Raw genomic sequence first — 26774 nt, 5'->3', positions numbered from 1 at the left:
GAATTTTGAAAGAGAGAGCAGGAAACCTGCTCTCTCTTTAAAAATTCAAACAAAATTGCTTTTCCACACGGGGAGCTGCATGTTAGCCGCTACCCATGTGGAAAAGCAATGCCGGCTCCCACATAGGCGCCATAGGTTTCAGGCACGTTATAGTTAGGAATTAGCATTTAAAAAACATTAGAAATTCACAGAAAAAAACATAGGTTTCAGGGAAACTGCACTGCTGGGTAGAGGATCATTGCACACAAAGGCCAGGCCTGGAAGGTGGCCTGGCCAGGACACATGGAGAACAAGAGCAAGCTGGTTCCAAGGTAGCAGGCCTGGAATATACATCCTTCTTCTGTGAAATCTGAATAAAGATGAAAGACAAGACCCATTGGTGTTTGTTGTTGTGGTCTCATCTACTGAGGAAGGGGTCCTCGAAGAGTACTGAAAGACTACTAGGCAGTAAAGAGTTGATGTCACACAGTCAGCCAGTTTTCCAGGGGCAAAGGAACATCTCTTGGAGTCTAATATGAAGGAGGAAAATTGGACTATCCTGGGTGCCAATGCATTCTGCCAGTGAGTGAGGGAAGGAAATGGCAACCCCTCAGGTGGAGCTAATTGTAACGGTCCCGGAAGAGCACGCACACAATGTAGCACTCTCTGGCCAGGCGTGGCCAGAAAGAGTATAAATAAAAGGGCGGAGGTCGCTCGTGATCTTCCAGCCCATACCTGTACTACCGTCTCATGTGTCTTTCATTTACTGCCATAGTTCCCCACAAGGCCCTTACCTTTAGAACTTACACTGGCGACGAAGGTGTAACCCGAGCCCTCGCCTTCATGTCCCACGGAGCGAAGACGCGCTCCCAACGATACCACGGTGCACCGGAGGCTGAAGAGGCCCATTATAGGGGAGCGGGCCGCCTGCTGCGTCTGGATCGCGTAGCGACGCGAACAGAAGCCGCCCGGACCCAGCGCCTGCCGATGCGTGTGCTGCCGAGAAGTTCCTCTGACGAGCGGTGCGCGCGCGCCTCCAGCGCGTGTCTCCTGATCCCGAAGATGTGCCGGTAAGCCGGGTGGAAGCCACGTGCACGACAGAGCGCTGTATCTAGGCGGTCCCGATGTGCCTCGTGCCTGAATGAATGGAAGCGGTAGACACAGTTTAAGCATTGGCAAAAGCAAGGGGGACCTCGTCACAAGTAACCCCGAGACACACACTGCAGTGGGGAGAAGAAGCATACCCAACATACCATCAGAAACAGCAGTTTGCTGGCAGGGGCTAAACAAGCACTGGCAGAGAAAAAAAACAAAACAAGCACTGGCGGAAATAAACACAAGCAGTGGCAGGAGCAAAACAACCATTGACGACTACAAATGGCAAGATAAGAGCCTATACAATTAGTGGCAAGGCACGCACATGAGATTAGACAGAAAAGCAAAGCCCGCGCTACCTCACGCTAGTACAAACCTGTAAAGGCACAGGTGGTCTGGAACGACGTCGAACAAGCGCTCAAATTGGTTGACCAAGCGACGGCAGGAACAAGCCAACAAACAGTGGCACCAGTATCACCGGCGGCCCCCATTTACTCGCAAGTAAGCGCGCTACCCCCTTTCAGTGAACTAATTGACCCTGCAACAGCATCACCCAGATGGAAGGTATGGCTGGGCCGTCTCGACAACTATTTCATAGCAACGAGGGAAACCGACTACAAAGTCAAAAGGTCACTCTTCTTGCATTTTGCGGGGGACGAAATATACAAATTGTTCGCACACCTGCCGAACACAGAGCCGGCAACAGTCTATGACGCAGCAGTCAGGGCATTAAATGCGCACTTTGATCCACAGCTCAACCCAGTTTATGAGCGATTCAAACTGAGACAAGCGCGCCAGCGCGAAGACGAATCCATGGATGCATTTCATGCCCGCCTGCGAGAACTAGCCAGCACATGTACAGAGGATGACCCGGTCAAGGAAGCCCGTGCGCAGTTAATTCAAGGATGCCGCAATAAAACTCTGAGAACACTTATCCTCCGTCAACCTCGCATTTCACTGAAAGACATTTTAATTTTGGCAAGATCACACGAACTTTCAGATGTCCGTGCGTCCGCGATGGAAGCAGCCCTGCACAAAGCATCCGAACAGACAGTGACCGTTAAGACGGAGCGAGCTGATGCGGTGCGCACAATGTCACGTGGAGCTCGAGGGAGGTGGCCCACCAGAACAACACGGAGGTCGCAATGTGGGTACTGTGGCAAAGAGGAACACCCACAAGAAAACTGCCCAGCGAGAGGGAAGACATGTACCAAGTGTGGCATTCCCAATCACTTTGCAAACGTGTGCAGAGGTGGCGCAAGGCCGAGAGGAGCGTCAGGTAGAAAAGTACTGTACAGACAAGTGAAACAGCTGTCGCTAGACGAACCAGCAGTCAAGAACACCCATCTCAGGGCCTGCGAGGCGGCAGTACCTAGAAGACTCGTCTACCGATGAAGAGGAAGAATGCCATTTTGTGTCATTCGTGAATGACCTAAAACGGAGACGTCGCCCACAACCAACCTGCGACATCAAGATAGCCGGAACACCAGTCACTTCCCTGATAGACACGGGAGCATCCGTCAATGTCATGGGGTACCAACACTACCAGGCGCTCACAGTCAAACCTCAGCTAGCACCATCCAAAGTGAAGATCCTCACGTACGGGAGCCAGGTACCACTCCCGTTGAAAGGGAAAATGGTAGTAGCCGTTCAATCAGAGGACCAGGAAGTTACCACAACATTCCATGTTGTAGACAAGGAAGCTGACATTCTCTTTGGGAGCCACACAGCTGAAGATCTCAACCTAGTCACGTTTGCCAATACCGTGAAAACCATACAGACGGAAGACATCCTGGAGTCATTCCCACAACTGTTTCAAGGGTTAGGGAGCATAAAAAGGCTTCCCGTAAAGCTACACATTGACACAGCAGTAACGCCAGTAGCTATGCGACACCGAGGGATACCATTCCACCTAAGACCGCTAGTGGAACAAGAACTACTGAAACTCGAACAACAAGGTGTCATTGAAAAAGTATCAGGTCCAACCCCGTGGGTGTCCCCGAAGGTGATTGCCGAAAAACCACGCAAACCAGGAAAAATCCGGATATGTATCGACATGAGGATGCCCAACCAAGCGATCAAGAGGGAACGGCATCTGACGCCTACCGTCGATGACATCTTAGCAGACCTGAACGGATCACAATGGTTTTCCAAGCTAGATTTGAACGCAGGATACCACCAACTGAAGCTGGATAAAGACAGTAGATACATCACAACCTTCTCAACACACCTGGGTCTGCGGAGGTATAAGCGTCTGAATTTTGGGATATCCTCGGCCGCTGAAATATTCCAGAATGCAGTAAAGGAAGTGTTGACAGGTTTACAAGGAGTGATAAACGTAAGTGATGATATCCTGATACACTCGGCGACGCTGGAAGAACATCACCGCCGGCTCAAGGCAACCTTGAAAAGACTGGTCGAGCACGGAGTGACACTCCACAAGGAAAAATGCCAGTTCTTTCGGCGCTCAATTGAATTTTTCGGATATGTGTTCAGTCCTGACGGAGTGAAGGTTGATCCTAAGAAGTTTCATGGGCATGGCGACGTACTGTGGGCGGTTAATTCCGAACCTGGCCACCATTGCGGAACCCCTACGCCAGTTGACAAAAAAAGACGCTGCGTGGCAATGGACCCAAAGAGAGGAGGAGGCAATCCAGAAAGTGAAATCGGCCTTACTGGCCAGCACGACGATGGCTTACTTTGACACCAACCGCCAGACAGAACTGATAGTGGATGCCAGCCCCGTAGGACTCGGGACTGTATTGACCCAAGAAACGGAACCAGGGACCTGGGCGCCATTGGCGTTCGCCAGCAAGGCGCTGACAGGAACCGAAGCGCGGTATTCCCAAATAGAGCGAGAAGCGCTTGCTATCAAGTGGGCCTGTAGCCACTTCCACTTGTATGTCAGTGGGCATCCATTCCGAGTAGTGACAGATCACCAACCACTACTGCCTCAGTTCCGAGGGTCGGCGCCACACCCCCACCTAGAATTGAACGGTGGGCAATACATCTCCAGCACTACCAGATGGAACTGGTGTATCGTCCTGGCGCCAAATACCCGGCAGATTTCCTGTCACGACATCTGGCACAACAAGAAGCACTAGATGCAGGCAAAGAACGGAAGACCGAGGAATTTGTCAACATGGTATCTCAATGGGCGTGCCCGCCGAAGAAATAACAGCCCACATGGAGTCAGACATGGTCCTTAGGAGAACGAAAGACGCGATACGAAGAGGATCGTGGGATGGCTTCCTTCACAACATCCAGGGGTGGAACGAAAGAGAAAGAGAACGACTAGGGAAGATGTGGAGAGTCCGAGACGAGCTGAGCACTGCAGAGTGCGGCATCCTACTAAGAGGGTCACGAATCGTCATCCCTCAGAGTCTGCAAGATCGGATAATTGCTCTGGCACATGAAAGTCACCAGGGTGCTGGAAGGATGAAATCCCGGATAAGGGAAAAACTATGGTTCCCAGGGCTGTAAGAAGCTGCAGAGAGGGCAGTTAAACACTGTCGAGCGTGTCAACTCACAAGTAGCGCCGAGTCACTGGCCCCAGTGATAACTGAAGACCATGCTCCAACACCGTGGTCGTGGGTGAGCCTGGACTTCGGGAGCTTCCCCGACGGGAGAGTAACAGCAGTGCTAGTAGACAGCTACACACGATACCCCTGAGTCGAGATCTTACCATCCACAGCCTTCAATCATTTGGCCCCAGCACTCATGAAAATATTCGCACTCTTTGGTCTGCCACACGCAATTAAGACTGACAATGGACCTCCGTTCCAGGGGAGCGAGTTTAAGGAGTTCCTATCGAGGCTAGGGATTAGACATCACCGCATCACGCCACAGTGGCCGCAAGCTAACGGCGAAGTAGAAAGGTTCATGCGAACAATCAACAAGATCTTACGCATAGCCGTAGCGGAACAGAAGGATCCTGAAACAGAACTGCAAAAGTTTCTGAGTGAGTACCGCAGCACACCACACTGCACTACTCAGAGATCCCCATGGTCGCTAATGCTAGCTGGTCCGCGACCTGACCAGTTCCCGGTAGCTGAGATTTGGGAACCGGAACCATATGACGCATCAGCGACACAGCGCAGACGAACAACAACTAATGAAAGAGCAAGCCAACGCAGACGGGCCAGAGTCCATACACTCAAGCCAGGATGTAGAGTACTAATACGGAACAGACGAAGTGGAGGAAAATTCCGGACGCCCTATGAAGTTGGTCCATGGTCGGTACGGAAGGTCCGAGGAACAGCAGTAACGGTGGAGCGGAATGGAGAGGTGATAACCAGAAACATCTCATGGTTTAAAGAAATTCCTGGGTCTGGAAACGGACCTCAGACCCTTGGGGAAGACACAAGCCTAGAGGTGACCCTCCCGGACTCGAGACCTGTTCCCACCGATGGGCCACAACAGAATCCGATACCAGCAAGAGAGGAAGCAGAGACTGATCCGCCAGAGAGAAACTGCGAAGCAGGAACTGCCAGTCCCACCAGAGGATCATGCACGGGGCGACACCAATACAACCTGCGTCCAAACCCGCGACCAAATTGTCAACTAACTGAATTCGCATGGAGAGCGCAAGTTGGACAGAGGAAAATAAAAAAAGAACTGATTTGGAATGGGATGTAACGGTCTAGTTGTTCTTTGGACAACCAGCAGCCCCGGAAGAGCACGCACACAATGTAGCACTCTCTGGCCAGGCGTGGCCAGAGAGAGTATAAATAAAAGGGCGGAGGTCGCTCGTGACCTTCCGGCCCATACCTGTACTACCGTCTCATGTGTCTTTCATTTACTGCCATAGTACCCCACGAGGCCCTTACCTTTAGGCCTTACACTAATCATGGAAGGGACTTCCATAATTGACCCTGCCACAGGGTCTGGCTGGCAGAGACTCACTAAGCAACTACCTGGAAGGAATTGCAGTACTGCTGGACTTGGCATTGTGATCTTTGACCTTAATCCTCATCATAACACCTGAAGCTCTGTGCCAGAGTGATAGGCCTGATCAAAGCCGGGTAAAGCATCTGCCTGTGGTCCATGGCCCCACAAGAGGATGACCAAAGAGTACTGTTGGGTCAGGACCTGTCCTGTTTACCAAGTGATCTGATAGGAATTACATAAAGAACTGAGGTTATGGCGAGGCAAGATGGCCGCTGGTGGTTTGCAGTGAGCAGTCGCATCCCACTCCTCCTCCTGATAACAGCAGAGATGTGACAAATCCTCCCAAAACTACGGAATGATAGACGTGCACAGCCTAGCAGGAATTGACCTTAAAAACACTTTTGCTTCATTTAAAAAGTTTGCTGTGAGCGATTTTCCTTGGAGGATAATTCGATTTTTTCTGGCGAAATCTTCGACAGCGGCAGCTTTAGCCTTGAAGTGGTATAATATGCCTCCACGCATTATTAAAGGTGGTGATGGGAGTAAAGACATCAAAGATAATACTTCGAAAGAGTTGCTAAACCGGGATAAACAGGAGCCAAAGACATCAGCTGGGATAGCTTCGAGAGCCAGCAATGTACTTACCACGAAGAAACCAACGGGGAAAAAAGCTGGCGAGATCCAAAGTGATGGCGGACTCCCCGGGAAACCCAACGGGGCGACTGACCAGACTGATCCTCGAGCGTCAAGAATCCTGAGATCTGATAAGACGGGGGGGAGAGAAATGCCACTGAGGCAGCCTTCTGTATCTGAGAGCTTTCCGGTGAAGAGTACGAGCCGCCTGGAACGAGGAAACACTGTTGAGCGATTCAAAGAGAGCAGTGCTGAGTCGCGGAATCCCCGCAAAACGGAGGTTGCTAAGCGACTAGACCAAGCGCCAACATTGGAACAGACGCGCACGGCTGTGTGCGGCTCGAGCGGGTCAACCAGTTTGGAGCAGACAGAGACTGAACGCTCGGAAATTCTCAATTCGGGCTCAGAAGCATCAATGACAGAGGATAATTGCAAAGTGAGGCAGCCTCTGGAGGACGTTGTGGTTCCTGAAGAACAAAGACCCGGTGAGTTGGGGGCTAAACAAGATAATAGGCAGGAAGCGGGCACTGAATCTGAGATATCCCTGGAAGAGAATACTTTGGCGTTTTCACTGACTACGGAGCCAACCGGGGGGTGTGCTTCACCAGACTATTTTTTTTCACTTAATGAGGATTCAGAGCCCATAACTCAAAGCGACGATCGTTTTGACGAGACTTCTGCTTCAGAAACTAGCTCTGCCCCCCAAAAATGCACTCTAAAGAAACGGAGATCACGTAGGAAGCCAAACTCCCTAGGAAGCCCGCCTGACCCCACGAAGAAATTGTCGTGGGACTACTCAGCTACTTCACAGTCATACCAGGAGGCTAATAATATGGCTATTCCTTCTGGAGGGGAAGAATTAGCTCAACTTAAACCACAAGAGGCCTCAATGGATTTATTATTCAGTACTCTCAAAAGTATGCAGAACGAGGCAAGGGCCGAGGCTCGGAGATCGAGGCAAGGGCTGAATAAAATTCATAATTCACTAAGAAAAATGAATAAGTTATATGAAGAGGCTTCTGAGAGAATTACGCAGGTGGAAGAAAGAACGGGGAGGATTGAAGATGAATTAAGCAGTATATTGAAATCAAAGGAAGAGCAAAGTAAGGTATCCGAGGACATGCAGTGGAAGCTGGAGGACTACGAAAATAGGCAGCGCCGTAATAACATAAGACTTTTGGGGATTGAAGGCCAAGATGTTAGGATGTTTGCTGTCAACTTGCTTAAGGGTGCATTTCCAGAGCTTTCTGCATGGCAATGGGAAACAGAAATCCAGAGAGCTCATCGATTTCCTCTAGTTCTCAGGAATGATCGCATTTCACTGCAGGATAATAGACCTAGAGCTATACTTTTATTTGTGGGCAATTTTCTACTAAGACAACAGATATTGGATAAAGCTAAGCCAGATGCTAAGCGTACATTTAATGGGATTACTTTTTTCGCAAGGCCTGACTTTTGTCATGTCACCGTAGAAAGAAGATGGAGGCTGAGGCAATTGATAACACCAATCCAAGCCTTAGGCTCAGAAGCTTACCTCCTTTATCCCGCCAAACTAAAAATAATCACTAAAGGCCAGATTAAAATGTTTTTTTCTGAAATAAAAGCAAAAGAGTACATGGTAGAGGTGTTGGGATACTAAGATAGGGGGGGTCACTAAAGGGGGAGAGATAGCTAGGTCGGGAGATCAGGATTGTTATACAGGGAGGAGGAGGCGACACCTGCACTACTGCACACCTAAGCGATCACACATAGGTCATGCCTGACCTATTTGCCTGTAGGGGGGGAGGGGGGAGAGGGGGGGGCAGGATGAAGGGTGAGGGGTTGGAAGGGGGGGCACATGAAAAATATAGCATATTTGGATTTTTTCAGCACAGCATAGGTTACTTTATATTTGGTTTAACCATCCTGTTAGTGGTAACTATAAGATTAACATATGGAGTATGCAAATGACTTGTAAAATAGCTTCAATTAATATATGTGGTCTCAATGATGCTCAAAAAAGACTACGAGTATCGGCCCTACTGAAGACAATGAATTTGGATATAGTATGTCTCCAGGAGACACATATAGAGGGGACTAGGGGATTTCTGCTTGAGCAGCTGGGGTTCTCTCTGCTGGCTAACACTAAGCAGGGGACTAAAACTAGGGGGTAGCGGTGATGGGTAAAAATAACGACACGATAATAGCCAGAAACAAAGAAGATCAGTGGGGTAGATGGGTGGTATTAGAAATTGTATTTAGAGGGGAGAGGTTCACGCTCGTCTCAGTTTATGGCTCCACTGAAGATGATCCTGAAATGCTCCAATTTTTAGATACAGAATTAGCTTTATGGCCCGAACCGATTATTTGTTGTGGGGATTTTAATATTCACTTTCAGGGTGGGGCCACGGGATATACTGGTAGAAAGAAAAAATCCTATAGGGCATTACAGGATTTGTTAGAGCACAACTCATTGATAGACCTTTGGGCCGCGCTTCATCCTCTCAAAGATGGCAGTACATTTTTTTCTGCTCCTCATAGGGTTTTGGTTAGATTAGATTACTTTTTTATCTCTAATTCACTGCGTAATAGGTCACAAATAGAGAAGCATCCTCGAATTGTATCCGACCATAATCCACTAATCCTAATTGTTAAAATGGGACATCAGCGGGGGAAGGTCTCCGTTTGGACTTTCGAAAGGACTCTTCTAAAGGAGGAAGCATACATTCTTCATATGAAATCCTGGATTAGGAATTTCTGGGAATTCAACAGGGGGACGGCAGATTCTGGGATGGAATGGGATGCTTTTAAGGCAGGGATACGAGGAGAAACGCTGAGCTACTCACTGCATAAACAGAAAAAGGAGAGGGCAAGGCATAATGAATTAATAATGGAAATAACTAAAGCGGAGGAAGAATTATATCTAGTAATACAGGCTCAAAGGTCTGTGGAGCAGCAGAGTTTAAAAATAGTTAGCTTAAAAGCGAGGATTAGTGAGAATATTGCTAGCAAGGCAGCTGCTAGATATTTAATAAAGAGAGGACGCTTATGAGATGAGCGAAAGAGTGGGGCACATTTTGGCTATTCGCTCTAGACAAAAAGCTTCAGCGGCTGAGATTAAAAAGATTATGGATGCTCAGAGTAATACGGTTACGGACTCTGATGGGGTAAGAGAAGTGTTTAGGCAGTTTTACGAAGATCTATACAGACTAGATAAGGACTTAGTCTCGGGCCAGATCTTAAATTATCTTAATACTATTAGGCCAATGCTTCTATCTGAGGAAGACAGGGAGCAACTAGAAGGACCTATTAATCTGGAAGAAATGGTGGACGCACTAAATGATCTTCCTGCTGGTAAAGCTACGGGTCCGGATATGATCCCAGTTGAATTTTATAAAGCATTCAAGGATATAATAGGCGATGTACTTCTATTTATTATGCTCCAGGCGCAGAAAGGGGTTTCTATTCCTAATTCATGGGGAAGAGCCGATATAGTTGTTATTTTGAAAAAAGGTAAAAATCCATTGGCGGCTTCATCATATAGACCCATCACTCTAATGAATTCAGACGTCAAAATCTATTCTAAAGTTCTGGCGAAGAGATTGGCAACAATAATTGAGTCTCTCGTTAGCCCTATACAGCATGGCTTTATCCCGGGTAAGGGCACGACACAACATATTAGGCAGGTATTTACGCTCTTTGACGCCGTAGAGATCCCAGGAGATCCTATGGCAGTGCTGCTTTTGGACGCCGAAAAGGCGTTTGATCGGGTCTCCTGGGAGTTCTTATGGCTTGTATTGAGGTGGTATGGTTTCGGCGAGAAATATATTAGAGCCATTCAGACCCTATATAATAAACCCTCGGCCAGAATTAGAGTTAACAGTGGCCATTCAGCTATTGTGCAAATAGAAAGAGGGACTAGACAAGGGTGCCCATCTTCCCCCCTCTTATTTGCATTGTATATGGATCCTTTTCTGCGCAGATTGGAAGTTAATGTTAATATCCCACCGGTAATAGTTAACAATTTGCATATTAAGGTACAGGCATATGCGGATGACGTCGCAATTATTACAGCTAACCCCACTCTCGCTATGAGTGCAGTAGAATCAGAAGCCCGGGATTTTGGCCAGGTGGCAGGCTATAGTCTTAATAAAACAAAAACACAGATAGTAAAGAACTCATATGTTATATGCAATGATAACAGGGTAATTAGGTCGGCAGTATATCTAGGTATAGAATTATCGGCAGATCTGGAGAAAGTAGTTGAGCAGAATATAACTCCTCTAATGATGAGAGTCAAACTGGATCTAGATAGAATGAACAATCTTCATCTTTCTTTATTAGGATGCACAAATGTGATTAAAATGATTGTACTGCCCAAATTCCTATACTTATTTCGTCCAATACCCTTGTTTTTTGGTGCAAAATGGTTTCAGGCTTTGGGATTGATATTAAATAGATTTATTTGGGCCCATGGAAAGACTAGGAGAGCGTACAGATTTATGACTCTTCCAAGGGCAAGAGGAGGGTGGGGGGCCCCCTACTTTAGGTTATACTATCTGGCTACTGCATTGCAATATATGCAGGGATTAATTGGTGGCGGGGCGCATCCTAGAATCTCTAAAATGTCAACTGAGGTTTATGCCATAGTTTTGGGGCGGAGGCTGAGAATTGTTTTTTAAATTGCACGGATTTCGCATATTTTAAAAGAACGAGGTTCAAGACAGTTATTGCTGCTGTTAAAATCTGGACAGCTTTTCTGAAAAAATCTGGGATGGGTAGATATAATAGATATACTAGACTGTTTAAAAATAAATCCTGGCCAGGGGACATATTCGCAGATTCGATCTTTGCATTTTGGGAATATAATGGGATTAGAAGGATAGGGGATATTGTTGGGTCGGAGGGAATCGTGCAATTTGCGGATTTAGTAGCTAAATTTCAAATAGACAGTAGGAGTTTTTTTAAATATCTACAGGTCAGAAGTTTTCTGAATACCAAGCGAGGAGGGATTATAGGGTTTAAAAATAACGAAATACTGGATAAGATTGAGAAGGGGGGAGACTGTAATATACGTAGCTTCTATGCATGCCTTCTAACTGGCAAAAAAGACGATCTTGTTAAATACGGTAATAAGTGGGCTATGAAGCTGGGTATTGAAGCCGTTTGGTTTCAGGAATCACTGGCCTTGGGTCATACGGTGTTATGTTCGGCACCATTGCAATCACAGCATTATAAAACTTTATACTGTTTGTATTATACACCAGCTAGAATTGCACAATGGGGCGGTACCTCAGGGACAGTTTGTCCACGGTGTAATCATCCACAGGCGGATTTAATTCACATCTTTGCTACTTGTCCTCAACTCTCTACATTGATTAGGGAGGTGGAGGGATTCCTGGTAAGACAAGTAGGAATTCAAATCAAAATTACACCCACTGTGATTCTTTTGGGAATAATAACAGAGGGCGAGGCTACTAGTCAAGAGTTTGTTTTTGTTGCTATGGCAGTATTTCGGTTGGTGATAGCAAGAGCTTGGCTTGATAAAATTCCTCCTACAAGGAATCAATGGTTGTCCAATCTCTTGTCAGCCTACAACTTAGAAAAAGGGATCTATGAACGGAAAGGCCGAAGGGGGAAGCAATTGGGTTTGAGAATTTGGGATCCATTACGGAGATGGAAAGATCAAATGGTGTAAATATTTTGTCTTGTGATGATTTGACTGCTTTGACTACATTGTCAAAATGAAAATTTGATGAGGCTTTATTGAAGCTACTTATTATTTATAATTATTGAATTTCCTTGTCTTCATTTTCTTTGATTATTAATTGATGAAATCTATGCTGTGCTGCATTGTTATATCTGGTACAGAGTTTTTAATAAAAATATTAAAAAAAAAAAAAAAAGAAAGAACTGAGGTTATGGCCTTGAGCCACAGCATGCAGATGATAGTTCCTAGTGACATCCATGTTTAGGAAGTGGAAAGCACTCACCGGAGTACCCAAATATGGCACACCATAAGCTGAGATCTACAGAAAAGGGCAAGCGAAAGAAGCGGCCACTCTTGTTGCATCCCTCCGAGCAACATGCTGCACAGCTGGCTGCCACATGGCTTCCTTGAAGACTGTTGTGTTCTGCCTGGAAACTCCCTGCTACTGCTAAGGTCGTACCCCTGTGGGAGGACTCAAAGCATTATGGTGCTGCTCCTGTGAACAGGTGAGAGACTAAAAAAGCCTAGGCCTGAAAGACTGGGTACTAAGATCAAATAGAGGGCAGCACAAGCTGTATTCATAGGCAATACCTCAAACACTGGACCCAGGGGGAGGAAACCAATTGAAAAGGGGGGAGCCATAAGGGGCAGGTGTAGGGGAAGTGGAGCTAGCCGTATAAGGCCCTTGGAAATAAAAAAAAAGACCCACACCTGTAAATTGGGTATCCTTGCATTATTGCATATGGAGTAGAATTTTCTCTATTTTGTTTGTAACAAAGTATTTGTCTTTTATACAAAGAGAAGCAATGGGACGGACATTGATAGTATAACACTGCTGCAAGGTTGGTGTTGATTCCTGAGCCTGATTACCCCACATTAACCTCTCTGAAAAGCCTGTGATTGCTCACCTTCGCGATCACTGACAGTCAAGTGCTGAATGGTTGTACTTTGTTCAGTTTGCAGAGTCTTAGAGCCTGATTACGAGTGGCATGCAATATTCCGATGCATGCATAAACTCCTGTTTACGCATTGGTTTGAATTATGAGTTTCAAGGTATTTGCCGCATCAGATAATTATCGGATGCATTAAGTACCTCAACGTTCGTTAAATTTGAGCAGGTCAAACCTGCCTAAATTTAGCAGGGGAAACATACGGTATTTACCATAATATGCAAAATGTAATGCCTTAAACACCAAAATCCACCTATTTTTCCCCATGAACTTGTAATAGGTGGTATTTATTGTACTCAATAAATAACGTATCCTGTGGTATTGTTATTTATCAGGTTGGTAAATAAGGCCTTCACACATAATCAGGCCCATTGTAGGGCCAGCTCCAGGACAGAACTGTCAAATGGCATTAACTCCCATGGTTGCGGCCCAGTAGCCCCTGCATGCCCTGTGACCTCCTAAAAGGGGTGTGGCAAGAAGAGTAATGGTGTGTGCCTAAGAACAAAATACTTCCGGTAATATTTTTAAAGGATATTGGAACTCACCCCATAGTTCCATGGGTCTTTTAAAGGAACTTAGACTTCAACCTTGTTCATCAAAATGATCATGAACTCCTTGGTGACTTGTTATATATCCTTAGACTGCATGGCAGAGGGTGATGTATTCCTTATATGAGATGAAACAAGACCCAGTATATGTGCCACAACTATTATGATGTCAGTGCTTTCGGCCAATGGCAGCCACTCCTCCCTCTTGAAACAAAAGTCATATATTAAATCAACAAACGAAGAAGGGCAGAATTAGTTGGCAAACATGCATGAAAGTGGACTGTCAGGTGAAAGAATGAAAAATGTATATACCTTAATCACTGCTTGCATTCCCCTTTGTCATGTTCTACCTGAGTGGTTTGAAGCTCAAGGGGGACCTAGGCCCACAAAAAGATCATGTAGTCTGCAGTTGCAAAAAGAGGGCGGGGAAATACGCCAGTTGCACAAGGCTCTCCAACCTCAGAAAATTGCCTCTATCTCCTGAAGTCAGACTAAAATCATTGGTTCCTCACAAACATGAGGTATGACATCAAACTCACCAAGAGACAGTTCAATTGGTGGTGTGTGCTATATAAGTGATACGTCTGCTTACAGGATAAGGAAAATAGTAGTTTGAATTGGTGACAAACCTAACTAATAGTTCGGAATTGTGAACAGAAAATATATTTTTGAATTGTATGAATAGAAATGGGCAACCCCTAAGGGGTTGACAACAAATGCCTCTTAGTAACCTATGGGCTATGTGGGGTTAAAGGGGAAGCAATGGGACAAAAACCTAAAGCAAAAGGCGTTCCTAATGTCAAAATTAATCTCACTTGCACAAGCTCTCTATGACCTAGATGATGATGATGACATAAGAATCCGTGGTTCATTTGACTGAGCAGCACTGCACAGTAATGGTAATATTCTTCTTTGCATCGAACAGCATATTCTGGAGCTGGAAGCTATGCTCTACGACATTCTGCAGCAAGAAGCTGGGGCCAAGATGTCCGAAATACTGTCTGAGGCTGAGAAGGAGAAGCTGAAGTGTGCGGTGGAGCAATGGAAGCGTCAGGTTATGAGCGAGCTGCGCGAGAGGGACTCCCAGATTCTGCGCGAGCGCATGGAGCTGATCCAGCATGCCCAGCAGGTAAGACTTGCAATCATATTCATGTAATGTAGGATTTATTCCATGCTTTCTAGCAAATTCTTTGTTACATATGCAACACACAGACTTTCTTTTTATTTTACTTGAAATACCAGTTTGCTTTCACACATGAGACTCTCTTGTGGACAAAATCCCAGCAGCATTTTATAATGCCAAGTTCTTCCCCATGAATTTCTTGCTAGGGATTACTTATGGATTTATTGATGGCTTCCATTGGACGAGGCTATATCTCTCATCCAAGAGGGATTGCAACCATGCCTTACATGATGATGAGTGGTGTTTGATTATGTTTGGCAGCCTGAGATGAAGTGTGTGGGATTGTTGCCCAGTCCTGCAGGCCAGACAGGAACATCCAAAGACCAGTAGAATGAAGACAAGGCAGTCAAAATACTATCCCAGAGATGTTGTGAACCCAAGTAGGATCCCAACTGGTAGCACAAGCCCCTCCCCCTAAACCACCCCTATGCCCATCATCACACAATCAGGCCCGGCATCATTGTGTTTAAAGTGAAGATCAAGCACCTAACCAACACTGTTACACCAGATGAGCTGCTATAGAGCACTTCCAGTCACTTTAGTGAGTGCCACACGAACGGACTGGCAGCTGGTATATGTGGTGTGACAGTCTGCCCCCACTTCTTAAAGTAATTTGGCCCCGGGGGAAGGGGTCCAGAAGTGGCACAGGGAGGGGGTCGTGCACCCACTCCCCTTTTTTTAAGAGATCAGCCTTGGGGATGGGTTTCCCGGAGCCCAATTGTGGCTTAGTGAGGCGGGGCCACATGCCCCCTCCTCATAATAAGTAATCAGCTCCGGCGATGAGGTCTCTGGGGTCCAATAGAGGCTCATCACTGGGTTCATGTGCCACCCTGCCCTTTATTAGTATCTCTACCCCAAGTGATGGAATTCCCGGGGCTAGGGGTTGCTCCGAAAGGGGGTCCCATTCACAACCCCCTCACCAAGTAATATTAAATAAAGACTCCTGGACCCTGGCCCACCTGTGGGTCTAATAATGCAATTGAATAAGAACACTGGACAGTGGTTTCTTTTTAAGCTCCGATTACATGCAATCCCTGGTTTCAGAATTATTTTGAACTTTTGGGCCCAGGTGAGGTCCCTCTGGGAGCCCCACAAGGCCAGGGAGGCAGGGTACCTAAGGTAATCTCAGGACAGGGGACTAAGTCATGTTGCAGGTACCCAATTAGAGCGCTTGCTCCTGCAGGATCATTAGGTCAGCAAGAGCGATTGGCCCAAGGAAGAAAAAAACACTTGGCCAATCAGAACACTCTATTTCTTTAAATTGGGTTTGAGAAACTCTCATGAAAGTCCCTTTAACCCAATTGCCCTGATATACACATTTTTTAATTCTTAATTTCTTAAAAACTATTGAACAGATTTACACCAAATTACAAAAAGCACACTTTCCGGACTAAGCTCCAGCTTCCTGACAATTTGGTGTAATTTTATACAGCAGTTTTCACGGTAGCGCTGTTCAAAAAAGTCTAAGGAAAATGCATGGGGATTTTGTGTTTTAGCAGCCCTCTTTTCTTCTCAGGCACCGCTTGATGGATCGCCCCGAAACTTCCATGAAGACACTAGTCAAAAAAGAGGACTTTGGGAAATCTCCTCAATATTTGTCAAAAGGCACTAAAGTTATTGGCACACCATAAAATAGCATTTCCTATGGAAATGCAGATCTAATCATAACTACCCATTGGCGACTGCCAGTCGTTAATATATGTAGATATATATATATATATATGTGTATATATATACATATATAATATATATAGATAGATAGATAAATATATATATAGATATATCTATATATATATATATATAAATTGCCACAGCCGCAAAAACCGGCCTCAGTAACAAATTCGTTGGCAAATTAAACCATTATAAAGTTACCGTCACTATTATAATCAATCGACCTACTGAATTTTCCCTTCCTAAGTGTATTGTTTTTAAACCACGTTTTTTAGATTAATTTTAGGCACACAGCACTTTTTTTACCAGCACTAAATTTTTACACATTCATGGGTGATATTTATTTAATAAACACAACCAATAATCTCAAAATGAAATTAACTAGTGAGCAAAGATATTAGACATCACGTTGAATCCAGTCTCAGACTAAGGTGGAAAAATTGCCAATGCATTGGCTTAACTATATACTATTAAAATACCAGCATTGGAAAACTAATATATGAAAATGATTAAAGCCAAACCATCTATCTAGATCAGCCTACACTCAGTATAAACACTAATATAGCGAATGAAAAGAGCATTTTAGGCAGATCGAATGATTAGGGATTTATCCTTCATATATAATTTTTGTGCATGCATTTATTTATTTATAATAAAAAAAAATTATCATATAATATTGCTTTTAGTGATTTTATGGATGTATTTTAAGCAAAAAAATTGTGTTTCATTTGTATATTATTAAGTATTTAACTATTTATTTATTTATCTATTTATTCAATTGCAAATTTGCACACAATGACTTGCACTTTATTGTTATCCACAAAACAAAGTCTGAATCGTAGATTTAAATGATTCAAATATTGATGACAACAAAACAAGCAATATAAGTTGATGTCTTTTACCTGCTTTTAAATGTTCTTATTAACAACTTTAAGATATAAGCACAATCACAATACATAAAGTTAATGTATTAGAAAGGAGAAAAAAACGGAAAAAAAAACAAGCTTGGAAAAAAATGTGTGTATCCTATAAAAAGCATTCCTATTGGCAAATGCGCGTCATGTGATCAAGTCCCCAGGGAGGGACGAAACGCGTAATGGCTGCCGTTCCTGTTGTGTAACTACGAAAATAAACTGAGCGGTATTACGAAAGGATTTTGTGGTCCGTGCTCTTCTGTATCCAGTATCCAGATGGAAGGAAATGTGGTGAAAGAGTATTAAGCGATATATATATTTATATATATCTATTTTACCTACTGGTGGTTGCCAGTGGGTAGTTATATTTAGGATGTTGTTTCCATAGGAAGAGCATTTTTTTGTTTTGCCTATAACTTTTGCTTTGTTTAACGAATCTTCGCGAAACTTTCAAAACTAGTTCACCGCTCACTTCAGCTGCTGTCTTGAAAGTTTCAGGGTGAGCCATCTAGCAGGGGTCGAGAAAAAGTCAGGGACCCAAAATGCATTTTCCCCATGTAAATTTCCATAGGAAAGTTTGGACACGGCTGCAGCCTGAACTGCTGAACGGAATAACACCAAATTTGGCAGGAAGGTAGATGTTGGTGCAGGGAAGTGCCTTTTTGTGATTCGGCGTAAATCCGTTCAGTAGTTGTAGAGAAAATTAAAGAAATTTACAGTTGGATATATAGGGATGCGGAGGATCCACGACCCCCCCTGATCTAGTGCTGAGATCTGATTGGCTGCCAACATTTCAAACCACAAAGTGTTGGCAGCCATCTTGTGACTCGGTTGAACCGAGTCAAAAGAAAAAAAACATTATAAAGAAAAAAAGGGGGGCAGGGTAAAAAAAACCTGACCCCCTCATCCTTTTGGAGGTTTCCACAGGGACCCTGCAAGGGCAGAGAGCACTTTTCTTTTAAATATTTGGCAGGGGGCACGCTGGATCTGCGACTCCCGCTGAAAAAAACAAAATGAAGCCCAGTCTCCTGCGCTTTGTTTCTAATCCCCCTGGCAGGCCAGGTCCCGGGGGCATGTCCAAATATGTAGGAGGGGTGCATGGGGCCCCCCTCCTAACAATCCCTAAAGCTCCGGGACTGCCACCTCCTGGGGGCATTTTTCATAATTTATGCGGAGGTAGCCCTCACAGCAACTCCTGCACCCTGGGGACTGCAACCTCCCCAGGGCTGATGTTGTAATAATGCAAGGGGGCCTGTGGCTCCCCCCACAGCCCTCCTTGCAACCCCCTGCAGCCCCAGGGACGGCCAAATCCCCAGAGCTAAATATTATATTAATGTAGGGGCTACGCCCCCCCTGCTGCCCCGGGGACCGCCACCTCCCTGGGGCAAATGGTTGAAATTAAAGTGGGGGAATGGATGGACCCCACAGCACAGGGACCAACACCTCCCCAGGGCTTTGTCCTGTAATGGAGAGGGGCCGCGTGGCCCCTCTCTTGGAACCAAAGATGACCCTGGTGACCTCCACACCCCAGGGCCTGTTCCAGCAACATCCTGGGGTGCCCACCCATGGCACATTGCTGTTTGCTTACTGCTCACACCAAGCCATAGCAAACTCTGCTCTGCTTCGAGTAAGCAAGAGCATGTAAAATACTCTCACTTACTGGAAGCAGAGGAGAATAGCTTTGGACAGAGGGAGCTGCATGTTTAACAGTTCTCTCTGTGCAAAAGCAGTGCTGGTTCCTGCAGGATGCGGGAAGCCGCAGTCCACAACGAAAAGGACAGGGTGCCCTAGGTGGGACCAGGGCACCCAGTAGGGAGGACAGGCCCAGGAGTCAAAATCGGTCTGGGAGGGGTGGGCATGTTTTTAAAAAAAAAAACAAAGGGCAGGCCCTGGGAGATGGGGCCCAGGGGCCAAAATCAACTCAGGGAAGGGGGGCCACATGGCCCCCCTGCCTTTGTTAATAAAAAATATTCCCATTCTACATATGCTTGGCCCTGGAAAATGGGGTCCCTTGGCAAAATTCGGCCCAGAGAATGGGGGCCACACATTCCCCACTTCCCTTAAAATTAAAAAAAAAGCTACTGGCACGACGCCGGTGGCCCCGCCCCCTTTCTGAACCACTCTGCAATTGCACCTCCTGGTGCTCTGCTAGTGGGGGGATGAAGTCCCCTTGACTGCTGAAGGTCCTTGGGGGCCAGCAACCCTTCCTGTTACCTCCAGTAAGTCCCACATAATGGGATTGCTGAGACATGCTTGGAGGCTATGCCTCCCTTTCTCCATCACTCTGCAAACAAGCCTCACAGTTTACTGCTGGTGGTGGGATGAAGTACCTTTGGATGCTAAGTCCTTGGGGGCCAACAAGCCCTCCTGATACCACCAGTAAGTCCCACAGAGTGCGATTACTGAGAGGACTTCAGAGGCCACGCCTTCTTTCTCCACCACTCTGTAAATGCGCCTCCTGGTGCTTTGCTGGTTGGGAGATGAAGTCCTCTTGGATGCTGAGGGTTCTTTGGGGCACAGAAGCCCTCCTGTTACCTCCAGTAAGTCTGACACAGCAGGATTCCTTAGTGCTGGTTGGAAGCCCTGCCCCCTTTGCCCACTACTCTGCAAACTTGACTACTAGTTAACAAAACATAGAAATTCATTAAAAAAAACAAAGGTTACAGAGACATCACAGTTAGGAAATAGATTTTGAAAAACCTTAGGAATTCAGTTAAAAAAGTCAAAGGTTAAAGGGTCGTTAAAGTTAGCAAATACAATTTAAAAAACCTTAGTAAATCACTGAAAAGAGCAAAGGTCACAGGGATGTTATAGTTAGTCTTAGATTTTACTCATATAAAACCAGTGAAGTTCTGCAGTTATAGTTACCTGATCTAACTATTACTTACGCCCCGCAATACACTGCTTAAGACCTCACATATTACATCACTCATGACATGGTCAGTGACATCACGGATGACATCACTGATGACATCTCAAATGACATCAGTTATGACTCCATCCAGTGAGTGTAAGTATTCTGTAAGAGTTTATAATTGTTAAACATATATACTAAGTTACTACAAAAGTTATAGTAGTATACTAGGTATACTACTAATGAGTGATACTACTTTTAATATATATCATGTGAGTCGCTGTGTGACTTATGTATCCTTGTGCTTATGGGTGTGTGGGTGGCTGTATGGTTATATAAGTGGGTGTGTGAGTAACTGTGTGGGTGAGTGAGATGCTGTGTGAGTGCCTGTATTGGTGAGGGAGTGGGTATGTCAGTGGAGGTCAGGCAGGGCAAGCAGTTTACCTAAGGCACATGTGCTACTGCACATGTGTCAGACATGTTACTCACAGTCTGATTTTTAAGCAGTCTACTGGCTGAGATGACTTTAGCCCTGGCTAGCTATACTTGTGGCTCCTCAGAGACTGTCCACTAATGACGCAAAGTAGCGTCATATTTTGAAACATCCCTGGGTGTGTTTAACATCAGCCCTGTAAATGCACTGTCACAAATGCCTAATCTTGTCTCCTCCCATTCCCCTTGACTTGGTTCCACCTCTCCCAGCACATGTAATACTGGAAGACAGGAAGTGAAACCACCAACCCAAAAGTGAAAGAGAAACCGTGGAGACTGCAAACTTCCGGAGAGGAGACAGTCCCTTTCTAAATCACTGACAGCACATGTGCACCTTCAGTGCACAGGGGCACCACCTAGCCCTGCACTATCCCCACATACCAGAGCCACAAGAACATCAGTAAGAAGAGAGAGCTCATTGAGGTTGATGACAATAGTAAAATTGTACCCCTGGGGATTGCATTATTTAATAATGCAAACACCACGCAGAACACATTGCTGTCATCAGCCAATAGTCTTCCCTTAACCAAAAAATCATGCTGAAAAGCTATCTCTCTCGACACCACCCCACCTAATCCCCCCATCATTTAAAAATTAAATCACCCTGAAAAGAAAATTTATGAGAGTGGAATCCCTTCTTGGGTTGTATTAAACTGCATTTTTAATTGCGGCAACAGCAGAGAGAATTCTAAAAGAAGCAGGAAAGTTTCTCACTATGCTTGCTATGGCAAAAATATTACAGCATGGCTCAAAAAGTAATTACCGTCCATTAGCCTTTTTTTATTTTTGCAAAATGGTTTGAAAGTGTTAGGCAGTTTTGCTTCTTTAAAAGGGATTAATAGTCTTTTTATATTGTCACATTCAATGTTACACGTACTGTTAAACACACACACACACACCTGGATTGGAGGGTAAAGGAAAGCTGTTCTCCCCCAAGAATGTTTTTAAACAAAGAGCTGACATTATGCATTTTCCAGCATAATTTCTTTAATAGAAAATGACTAAGAACCTGTTGCTTGGGCATATAACTCATGTAGTAGGCCTTTAAACTCTATTACCCTTGGTAGCAGACTAAAATGTTGTGATAATTTGAGGGAATTCATTTTAAGGGCATGAAAATTGCTAGAGTGAAGATAGTGAATTATAAATGTCTTTTTTCATTTGTGCTAGAATATTTATGCTTTTAGTGTTCTGTAAGACTACAAAACTACGAATAAGCACTGCATTAGGACATTTTGATCTGTTTATAATGCGTTCATAACATCAAGTTGGTTCTCAAGCAGCTATCCCAGCTGCTAATGATAATGAGTATATTTAAAAGAGGAAATGGGTGGTCAGATATTAAACCTTAGGAAAAGGTTGAATACATTGCAGTGGACAGCAAAGCCTTTCTATAAAGCGCAAGTATCAACATATAATGAGCAAAGGACACAAGCATATGCTCTTTTTGGGGCATACATTGCTTGTGGTACACATAAAAATATAACAATATTTTCTCTTTCTATTGTGTACTGTGTATATCATGCAGGGCACACTAAAAGGAATCGCATGCGTGTAGTGCTCCCAGCCTTACTGCTGAGATTCGGGACTAGAAAAACCATGAAGAGCATGCTTACAGGTTATTAGAAAAAAATAACTTTCAGTAAGGCGCCGTGACCAGTCATTGAAAGAGCGCCACTATAATTAGCAGGAAGAATATGACGTGCAACGCAGGAATTAACAGCGATGTTAAAGGATTGTTGCTTTTTGTGCTTGGCATTGAACACATAAAATACAGTTCTATTGGAAGACGTGTACAGCTGACGTTTGATTGATAATTGAGTAAAACAATGAGGGGGCTCTCCAGAGATTGTGGTGACCAGTGCTGTTTTATGACTCAAAATGATTCTTAATATTTTGCCATTTCAAACATTATGTTTTTGCTCCTGAAAAACAGCAAAGACACAAACAGAAAACCGTGTTAAATCACATCTCTGTGCCATGTTGCTCAGCTTCTTTCTTCCAGGGATTCATGTTGCTTTCGATTTTCAGCAGAAATGGACTGTGATTTTTCTTTCATAAAACACCACTAGTTGTTGGCAAAAGTAGTAAACACATACAAGTGTTTTTTTTGTTGCCCACATCTGCCCTCTTTTCAATTTCTTTTATTTAAGCTGCGTCTGTTCCAAAAATCCATCCAAAAATCCATCCACAGGACAGAGCATGACATGCAGCGCACTTCAAGGCCGGAAAGACAGTAACTTTGCAAAAGTAAACAGAGCCCACTCTAGAGATCACCGCTTGAATTTCACACAACAAAGTTACATAGTCAAATGCCTGGCCTCTCGTTGCACACAATGAAAAGCTTTCCTGCTAAACCTTGCAGTATGCACTCCTCCACAGCATTGATCAATCCACCTAGGAAATTAGTTGTCCCTGGAAATGGCAGCGTACTCAAAGCACAGAGCGGGAAGCTCGGCACTGGAGTGTGTGCTCAGTATGCCATCAAAACGGTAAACAACGTTCACCACAAATCTTTTTTCCTGCAGGGAATCACAACGCGGTAGTTACAACGACCGCGTTGTGATTCCACATACCATTACTCCGCAAGTCTTAACAACAACTTGCGGAGGGGGATAGGTGTTGGATTTAAAATCCAACACCTTCCCTAGTGTCCGCACAGACTGGAGTTGGAATAGTAAATTATGCTATTCCAACATCGTTCCGACTTGCGGAGTAATGGTATGCGGAATCACAACGCGGTCGTTGTAACGACAGCGTTGTGATTCCCCGCGGGGAAAAAGAATGCGGGATGACGAGATACATTCCATCAAAACCTGTGCAGGCACACTATGCAGACTTCGGTGTTGAAGTTCCTGCCTTCACCCTCAAGCCCCACTGCTAGACAATTCATAATAGGGCGGGATGGAGCCAGTGTAGTGAGGCTAGCTAACCCCACCCCACCTTGTAACGAGCAGTGAAAGAGTAGCATGGCTGAAATTCTGTTACCTGATTGAAAGAAAGCCTCTGGCACTGCAGGGCTTCTAGCTGGAGCACCCGGGGCTTACTTCATTGCAAATTCCTCACCGGGCGGAGGTCGGCCTACTAGGCATTGGCTTGTCAGGCTGATGACATCACAGACTTAAGGGCTGTGTGAAGCCTCCGCCCGGAAAATGTATTGCAGCTGAGATTAATGCACATGCACTTCTGTGCATAACAGAGCCCAGTATTCACACAAAAGCAAGCATGGCTGAGGGCAAGGGCAGCCCTCAGCCAGAGTGGGTGCACTTGTATATTTAATTCGTAATGATATGTTTTGTAAAATATGAAAGACATTTTTAAATTCTGTGGAAAAATAAAGTGGGCGGAGCCCTGACGCTCATGCAGGGGAGCCACCCCTGACACCCACCCACACACACACACCTTCAAATAGACATAAGTGTGGTGGCACAAGTTACCTGAAAATCCCTGCACTCAGGAGCACAATAATAACATATATATACATGAGAAGATCTGCATGCCTTGCGGCGGCAATGATTTAAAACTTGCTACACCATGAAAGCCTCCAGGTATTAATAGTTCAACCCCTACCCCCAACAAATAGGTCCAAAGAGTTCTAGGATACCTTCACTAATCATGCATAGTTCATAGGGTCAAATGCAAGTCCCTCAATAAATGAGTCACTTCACTTGAGCAAGGAGCCCCTGCTCATGCAGTAATTTCTATTTGAGACATTTGGGTCTTCTGATCCGACCCCATGGTGTTCATTTTATGAATTATGCTGAGTATCATGAGCTGATCTTAATATTCCATCACCGCGTGTCATCTTCACTTGAAAACTTTCCCAACTGCATGCAAGATATCTTCAACTGGCTTGGCAATAACTCAATAACATTTGACAGTGATAAAACTGAATTAGTCTGCTGCTCAACAGCCACAGCTTCTTATGCACAACCAGCAAAATTCGGCCCTATAGAGCATAATGTTCCTCCTTCCACGACAAACTCAGTTCATACCTTCGGTGTCCAGGTGGATAGGACCTCTCCCTCACATTAACAATCGCTCATCTTCCTGCTTTTCTTCCATGCGGATTATCCAAAAGATTCTACCTTCTCTTCTTAACCAATTTCCTCCTTTTCATAGTGCATGCTGTTATATTCAGTTTATTAGACTATTGTAATTCATTGGTTTTAAGAGCCCAAGATTACCTACTGAACAGACATCAATTGCATTCAAGCTGCTGCTGCCAAGCTAGCCCTTTGCCTGCCTCGGAAAGACTCTGCATCTTTTGCACTGGACTCTCTTTACTGGGTTCCTCTCTCAAAGAGACTTTTCCTTAACCCACTTTGAATAGCCCATAGAGCATTTAATCAGATTAGCTATCTGGTCTTGCAGTCCATATTTGAGCACTATTATTCTAAGAAAGCATTGTGCTCGCTCAAAATGAATTTGATAGTGGTATTCAAGTTTAAAATGACACAAGCTGGAGGAGGGGCCATCTCAGTTCAAGCTTCCTGCCCATGGAACCGTCTACCTTTCTCTGTCCAAGCCATTAGTGATCTCTCGACTTTTAGGGAGACTCTGAAAACTTGGTTATGTACCTGCTAGACCTATGGGTACCACTTCTCCTCTCTCTCTGATAACCAGATATCTTTGGAGGTTACAGTTTGTGTTATAATAATAATAATAATAATAATAATAATAAAAATAATAATAACAATAATAGTTTCATATATTTCTAACAGCCCGACTAAGAACAATTTCACTGTACATTGGGTAGCACCTACACGAGTAGGCGCAATACAAGCATCAAATTCATAGTTGGGAATGAGGAGAACATAGGTTGCTTTCTCATTTAATTGCTATTCAATACTCAGTTTTGTACAACACAGATAAGGCAAACATTCAGGAGATTTGTAGCTGTTTCAAAGACCAAATCAGAGTGATCAGAATGGATCCAAGACATTTCGTGACAATGGCTTAGCAAACAAAGGAAACTGAGATGAAAGTCTAACTTTATGACTTTCGGTATGCACAAAGGGCACTAACTACTCGTTAATTAATGCCCTTTGTGAATACCGAAAGTCGTAAAGTTCAGCTTTTGGTATTCACAAAGGGCTTTTACGAGTAGTATTTTACTTTTGTGAATCGGGCCCAAAGTGTTATGAATACAGCTAAATCATCTTCTACTGCAGACAGCACCAAACAAATGCTTAGGTTCTGTTTGTAGCTGTGGTATTACTTAATTTGCCCTCCTGACTGCTGATTAACTATGACCTCAGGTAGATAAATCTACTGTAAAGCAGGCAGGTGTTTCCCCGTAATCTATGCATGTGCTGATTGTGGTGCAAGGAGGAAAACTTGCAGGCTTTTTCTAGTTGGAAAGCACTCGGGAAGCAAAAAGGTATTTTTGTTTGTTGCAAGGTGTGAAATGCTGCTCAAAATGGTATATTTGGTGTATATATGGCAATTAGTTACCACAGGAAGTACACCTCTCTGCACACTAGGGAGATTTCCTGCCTCTGACGCTTATTTGAAGTTATTATCGTAAGTCAAGTTCACCTAATTAACACCTTTGTCATGCTGCAAACAGGTGCTGACCAGAATACCCAACTGAAATGGAGCTGGTATGCCAGCAGATCTCACACTAACTGCTGTGCTTATCATGGCCCTTGGACCAACTCTAACAGAAACTGCAATCTTCTCTCATTGAGTCTTTCTAGCTGAAACAACATTGGCATTCTTTATTTTAAGCATCATTAGAAATGCTCTATTAATTCTGATGAAACTTTCATTACTAGCCCCATACAATTTGCAGAGTCCACAATTTTACTACAGGCCCAATGTTTTCCTGCAAGAGATTTCATCTGCTTCCAGCTAAAAACATACAAATGGAA

General features: G+C 44.6%; 1 protein-coding gene across 1 annotated transcript in view; it reads left to right on the top strand.

Annotated features, from left to right (window-relative positions):
• JAKMIP3 (Janus kinase and microtubule interacting protein 3) overlaps window positions 1-26774 on the top strand; it is an 893040-nt gene that overhangs the window by 746230 nt on the left and 120036 nt on the right. The window contains exon 20 of the mRNA XM_085606202.1: window positions 14710-14913. Coding sequence (XP_085462328.1) covers window positions 14710-14913 — 204 coding nt within the window. The remainder of the gene's footprint in view (window positions 1-14709; window positions 14914-26774) is intronic.

The sequence above is a fragment of the Triturus cristatus genome, chromosome 1_2, assembly GCF_964204655.1.
Source record: "Triturus cristatus chromosome 1_2, aTriCri1.1, whole genome shotgun sequence".
Classification (NCBI taxonomy): Eukaryota; Metazoa; Chordata; class Amphibia; order Caudata; family Salamandridae; genus Triturus; species Triturus cristatus.
Note: the sequence above shows the minus strand (reverse complement) of the source record. Positions and strands in the feature narration are given on the sequence as shown.